The 7,482-nt window shown below is 35.0% G+C and overlaps 1 protein-coding gene across 5 annotated transcripts in view; it reads left to right on the forward strand.

Annotated features, from left to right (window-relative positions):
- Positions 1 to 5,858, forward strand: part of Samuel (SAM-motif ubiquitously expressed punctatedly localized protein) — a 79,057-nt gene extending 73,199 nt beyond the window's left edge. For all 5 annotated transcript variants that reach the window (XM_088041895.1, XM_088041897.1, XM_088041894.1 and 2 more), the window contains one exon: positions 5,230 to 5,858. In XM_088041895.1, coding sequence (XP_087898021.1) covers positions 5,230 to 5,463 — 234 coding nt within the window. In that variant the 3' untranslated portion in view covers positions 5,464 to 5,858. The remainder of the gene's footprint in view (positions 1 to 5,229) is intronic.
- The last annotated feature ends 1,624 nt before the right edge of the window (positions 5,859 to 7,482 follow it).

Raw genomic sequence — 7,482 nt, forward strand, 5'->3', positions numbered from 1 at the left:
AGTTGAAGTTCCAAAGAATACAAAGAAACCGAAATATGCAAAGAAAAGAATGTAACTAATGAAAAGAAAAATGTCTTTCCTATTAAAAAATTTCAGCAATAAGATTTCAAAAATGCAAAGAATTGAGGAAGTGGAAAGAATTCAAAGTTTTCTAGAAAAATTTGAGAATATCAAAGAAGTCCAGAAATTCAAAGAATACAAAAAATTGAAGGAATGAGAATTGGCAGAACTTAAAGGATTTTTAAGGAATCAAAAGTAGGTATCTAAGAAATTCAAAGAATTAGTAGTGGCAAATACCCAAAAGATCCACGAATTCAAAAATCCAAAGACCAAGGAAGCAGGAAAGAAATCAAAACAGTCCAAAGAATATCTACAGAGGATCCTGGAAATGCAAAAAATTCTTGTGTCCAAAGGATAAAAAAAAATTGTTTAGGGAAAATGGGAATCAAAAGTACCCAGATAAAGGAAAATAAGAAAGATCAATAGAATTCGGTATCTAGTCGTCTGGCACCTTGTGAACTTGTGTCTTAACTTGACGTTAAAACATCAAATAATTGACAGATGTCAGCGGATAACGTACCAAGACATACGTTCAGTAACAGCCAACTAGATAAAATCGCGCTGTATGTATAAACCTTTGGAGTATTTCTATTAGAAGATTTTTGCGCTTGACTGTAAAATCCTTAAAAAATAAATGAAAAAACAAGCAATTCGTCTTTTTCTGATAGTTGAGGTCGTTATGACTTCATCTGCGTCGTAATTAAAAGAGAGTAAAACAAAGAAAAAGTGCATGTATGCGTTAAGTGAATTTGCAGATCATAAATGCCATCGGATCTCCCGGAATAAATTATGAAGTTCCCAAGGTAATCTATGCAATTTTCTCCAACATCTTAACCATGACGGCTGAGTTTATTTAATTTTAATTGGTTACCCGAGCATCAGCTCCTCGTCCCCAGTCCAAGAAGCAATGAAAACTCCAATAAATTCCTCAAGAAAATAATAACGAGCTTTCGATAAACCTCCGTTCGTGAACTTTTAATTAGAATCGCGTAATTAATGACAAACATCAGGAAAAAATTAGAAGCGCAATGAAAAGCGCGACTGGGTTCATTAGTTGTGTAATTTATGACCACCGCTTTTGTATTAAACTTCCTTGACAACTATTTCAAGCCTTAATCGCGTACAAATTGCCCGACATAATGAACACGTTTTAGATAATTCCTCGACGTCGTCGTAAAAAGGCGAAATTAGCAGGAACGGGCCCGTTAAGGCCCTACATACGGCCCACCGGCCCATAAATTATCGCACTTGTTCTAACCATAAACAGATCTGATAATCTTATAGTTGATTTTAAGTACCCCATAAACCTGCCGCGCGTTAGCCGGTCTTCGTTTGTTGGGTCGTTTTTTCAGGCGGCTCGAAAACACAAACCTGAAAGCCGCTGGAGGAACTTTCAACACCGGAAACACTAAACTCCTCCAACCTAAAAACCTGCCTCGAAAAGTCCTCCAGCTGACGACTTATTTCTTCGGCCGTAAAAAGCGACCTGGCAATCGAGTTCTTCCTCGGTAAAACTAGATACGCGCCAGGAATGGGAAGATCGAGATGGCTGGACGAGGGTTCATGGCCCGCTAGATGTCGCAGGTCACGTGAATAGTTATCAATCAAGAGTGCGTGGTGAGAGGCGGCGCGCCTGTTTTCAACAACAAAACTCTAATAATAAATAATCAAAATTGGCTCATTTGATTTCTGGTCCGGTAGCGGATGCAGAAGAAAACATAAAGTAGTCGTGAGATTGGATCGTTAATTTGTCAGAAAGTGTAAACTGCCGAAATTTTTGAATAGACATAAATTGGAAGGAGTTCCTGCTGAGATTTCGCATCGAAATCACCGGTAGAAATTCCCGTTTGGATTAGGACAGACTCGTCGTAATCACCATAAAAATAAACGTGCGAAACACACAAAAGCGAATTTATGTGGGAAAACAACAGTCATCTAACACGTGCAATTGTTTATTTAACTTTCAACAGTTCTTCACTCTCGAGTAACAAACCAACGCGAAATTCGTCTACTTATCGGATGAGAGCAAATATTGACTTGTGATTTTTGTTCTCCTCTCTCTGTCACGAAATTTGGTGGAAAAGCACAAGATGCAACCGCTGATGATGAAGTGTTCGACGACGGAAAAGATCGAATGACACGCACAACTGGCGCATTCCATCAAGGAATAAAGTTTTGTTTATTGACAGCCTACGAACTGGAATATTTCATTAGTGGAGTCGTGGGCAGGGCGACTTTTTGAAACTCTAAATGGCAATCTTGACTCTATGAGTAATAACCTTCAGGCGCTCGCTGCTGTGATTTATTCTGTGGTTTGAGTAAATTTAGCACTAAAACATTATAATTTGTCATCATAACGAGTTAAGTATGTTGCGCTTAATGCTAGGTAAATTTAAATGCTTGATTAAAGAGACCGACGCGAAGCCGGTCAAGGTTGACATTGCTGCAGTTTTTTTTTGGAAAAAGACATATCGTCCCTTTATTTCAGCTCACTATGGAATAAAAACTCTGATTTTTATCTCGGTGATTTGAATGACTAATTGGCATGATAATTGCCTGACATTTCATTTTAATAATGTTAAAGGCAAAGCGACATTTTGTTTGAAAGTCATGGGTTTTTATGCTGCGGGGGTGCGTCCTACGAGATCGTGTTTCGTGAAAGGGTATGTTGACGTTTGCCCTCTGTTTGATGAATTATGATTAGGTTATAATAGAGTTATGGATATTCTTTCGGTGGTTTCTTGTAGGCGAACGGAATATGCAACAGACGAGAAATTTGAAATTTTTATTCTTGTGAAATTTTAAATTTTATTAACTTTATCAAATTACAAAATTAGAATTAAAAACTTTATTGAACATGAAATTTATTGAAAATACTAATTTTGACCAGATGGATTAGCTTAATTACAAATTACTTAGCTAAATTAGAAGAATATCGAGCAAGGGTTTCAAATCTGAGAATTTTTATTTTTTTCCTCTGACCAAATTTTCAAGATTTACTTTGAACCTTTATAACTTTGTAGTTTCAAGTCCCAAATAAATAAAATTTACGGAGATTACTAATTTCGACTAACTTATTAACTTAGCTAAATTACAAAAATATTGAGCAAAGGAGTCATTTTTGACAAATTTTTATCTTCGCACGATGAAAACTTTAAAGTTTTAATTTAAGCGTTGTAACTATGTCATTTTTAGGTTTAGAAATATAAAATTTACGGAGTTTAATACTTTTGACTAGCTAATTAACTTAAATAAATTACGAAAATATTGAGCAAAGGAATCAATTTTGACAAATTTTTGTTTTTACGCACGATGAAAACTGTGAAGTTCTGATTTGAGCCTTGTAACTATGTCGTTTGTAGGATTACAAAAATGAAATTTACTAATTTCAACTAGCCTATTAACTTAGAAAAATTACAAAAATATTAAACAAAAGAATAAAATTTTGAGAATTTTTAAGTTTTTTCCTCAATTCGAATTTTAAAGATTTACATTGAATGTTGTAAATTTAGAGTTTTTACTCCAAATCAAATAAAATTTACAGGAATAACTAATTTCGACTAGTTTATTAACTTGGCTAAATTGCAAATATATTGAGCAAAGGAGTCAATTTTGACAAATTTTTGTCTTTGCGCACGATGAAAACTTTTAAGTTCTGATTTGAGCGTTGTAACTATGTCGTTTTTAGGGTTACAAGATGAAATTTACGGAGATTACTAATTTTAACTAGCCTATTAACTTAGATAAATTACAAAAATGTTAAACAAAAGAATCAAATTTTGAAAATTTTTAATTTTTTCCTCGATTCGAATTTTCAAGATTTACATTGAATGTTGTAACTTTATAGTGTTTAGCCCAAAGAAAATGAAATTTACGGAAATTTTTAATTTTGACTAGCTTATTAAGTTGGCTAAATTACAAAAATATTAATCAAAGGAGTCAATTTTGTCAAATTTTTATTTTTACATAAAATATGATGAAAACATTCAAGTTCTGGTTTGAGTGTTGTAACTATGTTGGTTTTAAGGTTACAAGATGAAATTTACGGAGCTTACTAATTTCAACTAGCTTATTAACTTAGCTAAATTACTAAAAATATACAGCAAAGGAGTCAATTTTGACAAATTTTTATCTCTGCGCAAGATGAAAATTTTAAAGTTTTAATTTGAGCGTTGTAACTATGTTGTTTTGAGATCTATAAAAACGGAATTTACGGAATTACTAATTTCGAATGCCTTACTAACTTAGTTTAATTTCAAAAATTTGAGAATTTTTTATTTCATCGCTTAATTCAAACTTCCAAGCTTTGATTAAGTTTAAGCTTGCTTTTAACGCTATAAAAGTGAAATTTTCGAAAGTTACCAATTTTGACTAGCCCAATCGATTGGTATAAAAATGAAGAGCAAAAGATTTAAATTTGGACCCTGTCACCCATAAATTGCGTTTCAAATTTGTTGTTTTTAACGTTCTAAAAATGATATGTAGGATTGACTAGTCTATTTATTGGCTTCATCAAACACCAAATTTCACTCTCCCTGACCCACAAAACAAGGACTTAAACCTCAGTAAGTTTTTCTTTCTTCCCAAAAGAGCCAGTCATCCCACTCCAATCAAAGAAGATTTGCCTAGTTATTTTAATTAATGTTTATCCTAAAATTGTCTATTTAAACCTGCCACAACTATCACTTGCAGGCTATTCAACGAGCAACAAAAGTCGCCTTTATTTGTCTATCGCACAATTAAAGTTTTGAATGAACAAAAGCAGTTTTATAACACCATTCTAAAATCCGCTCGGCGCAATTAAGCACCATATCTGTGCTCCTTTAATAATTCTAATGTCTAGATACACTCAACGATAGAACATAAAGTGGGCAGAAGATTAGATGTTAAGTAGTATAGTTGTGTAGAAATGTGTGCGGTGGCCCGAGAACAACACGAACATTGTGGCACGGGTCTTCTAATAGTTCGCGTGTTTGTCTTGCACGCCAGACCAGCACACGCCATTCACTAACTGTTCCACTTCTTTTTCTCAACAACGAGCGAAGGTAATTACTCGTTTTTTCTGGTACAAAAACCGAGGACACCACCAAAATTACAAATTTTTGAATAAAGCGCCCTCTGTATCTCCACTACGTTAGTCACTCGTACTAACTTCTTGTTTCTTTTCAGAACTTCCGCGACCAGAGGATAGATGGCTCCGGTCTACCTCTTCTCACCGAGGAACACCTCACCACTACTATGAGTATGAAATTGGGGCCAGCTTTGAAGCTCCGGTCGCTTTTAGCGAAAAAGCTCGGCTCGTGCAGTGTTTGCTTGCACTGCACTCATTGTCATAACAACACCGGATCCCCGGAACCGTCCAATACAACCGGAAACACTTCGGATTCTGGAGGCGCTTCATGATCGTCTTTGGAGCTTTTAATTTATTGTTTTAGTTGTACTTAATGTTCCGGGAGACAGTACAAAAGAATCTAGGATTTTTAGATTAGAGCGCGCCAGATGGAAATCCTGAAGTCTCAAGTGCCTGTTGACAGTTCTGCTCAGTGTATTTATGTAGTTGTATAGTTCCTAATTATAACACCCATATCCAACGAATTGTGTGTTTTTGCTCAATTTTCTCGGTTTGTGCAAAATTTGTAAATTTTAATTTACTCTAGACTAAGGTTACGATAGAGTAGATAAGTATTTTGTACAGTATTTTGTTAAATATCGTGTTTTATGTACCTTTTATGTTCTACGATTATAAAATAATTTTATATAAATAAATCAAATCCGATTGACGAGTTTTTTTAAGAAAACACTTTCGTTTCATTTTCTTGTAATTGCCAAGGAATTAATTTCCGATGATAAATTGACTGAGACGTGACTGTATAAAAATCCACCCACAATTTTTGTTTTTTTGTGTAGTTTATTAATTAAAAGACATCCCTCGCCCGAAATTTCATTAATTAAATTGACTGGATTAAGACAACTTCTGTTTGTATTTTCATTACTGGAGGAATCTCAAATCTACGCAAAACGTCGTATGAAACGTAAAAAAATTGTGTTTTTTTTATTCAAGTGTCTAGTTCTAAATCTGTACGACTAGTTTTTACCCTACCAATTTCACTACTTTTTCCCAAAAATCTCATTAAACCGTCGATTCCTTTAAAAGCCTCCAGATCTTTCAGTTCCATTGAATTGCGGCGATATTATCAAACATCCAAGGCCCGAGCAATCGGAATAAGAAATGAGACGAGACCCTCAAGGGACTGTTAAAAGCACACCATATGTACTTATAAATAAATTTAAAGTTGCAGACAATCTAAACTGTTGTAATCGCCACTGAACTTCAAATACATGTTTGTTTGTGGACAGGAAGTTGTTCCGATAAGTAAACAGTAATAAAAGTGTGGTCTTTTAGCAATTGAGTACTGTAATCTTCTCAGAGGTTTTCAAAGAGTTCGGTAAAATGTCTCAACTAAATAAGTCTGAAAAGTAAGAAAAAAGTGGATTTATTAGAGTTCTAGGAAAGGTTAAAAGCTGGAGGAAATCAGAGAGAATGTCGATAGACGCGACATGACATTTTGAAGGGAAACTGAAAGGCATCGAAGGCAACTGCTTAATTAATTTGAAGTTCATAAGAGAATTATTTTAGGGAGTGTTAAAAATGCACAAAGAACTTTAGCCGCAACTGAGCAGTTTCCAGAAACTTACCTTGTTACACTTATCTAGAATTCAGTTTTATTTTGAAAGATTACAGTAAAATTATCATTTTCCAGCTTCAGCCTCAAATTTCAAAAACCCCGCGCTTGAACTAAACTGAGGCAGCCGTGGAAATCTTGGTAACTTCTCAAGTTGTGTGATTCAAAGTGCCGTGTTTAAAGTCGCAAAAAATGACGATTTTGAGTCTTCCCACGGAGTGTGAGTGTTTCAAAGTGTTCATGGAAGTGTTCCCAGGGTTCTACACATGGACACCAGACAACAGAAGCGAAATTAAGGTACTTTTTGACCATTTTTCCATCACAATTGGGTCAGTCCATCTTTGTCAACGAGAGGGGAGTTCGGTTGTAAGCGCCAAATGTCATTTTGAAATTACACTAAAAATTATGTGTAGTACTTTTTTTTTTGTCTGTTGCATGAGCTAAATCCGCCGCCACCGCGGTGGCGGCAATCTGAGGCGGCGATAGTCTCTTCCCCATGATCTCATAAAATGTATTGTTTAATTCAAATTTCAAAATTGCAATGCGTGATTTTGTCCTGTCATTAGCGGTGGTGTGATTCAAAGTGCCTTGTTTAAATTCTAAGTGTTTCGAAGCTGATTTTAGTGTTCTAAGGAGTCCATTAAAGTGTTTAGAGTGTTCTGCGCGTTGGCACCAGCCAAAAGAAGCGAAAATAAGGCAATTTTCACGATTTTTGCATTTAGAGGGAGCAGTTTATTGT

The sequence above is a fragment of the Gnatocerus cornutus genome, chromosome 7 (genome assembly GCF_029298725.1).
Source record: "Gnatocerus cornutus isolate USDA-ARS CGAHR chromosome 7, icGnaCorn1.1, whole genome shotgun sequence".
Classification (NCBI taxonomy): domain Eukaryota; kingdom Metazoa; phylum Arthropoda; class Insecta; order Coleoptera; family Tenebrionidae; genus Gnatocerus; species Gnatocerus cornutus.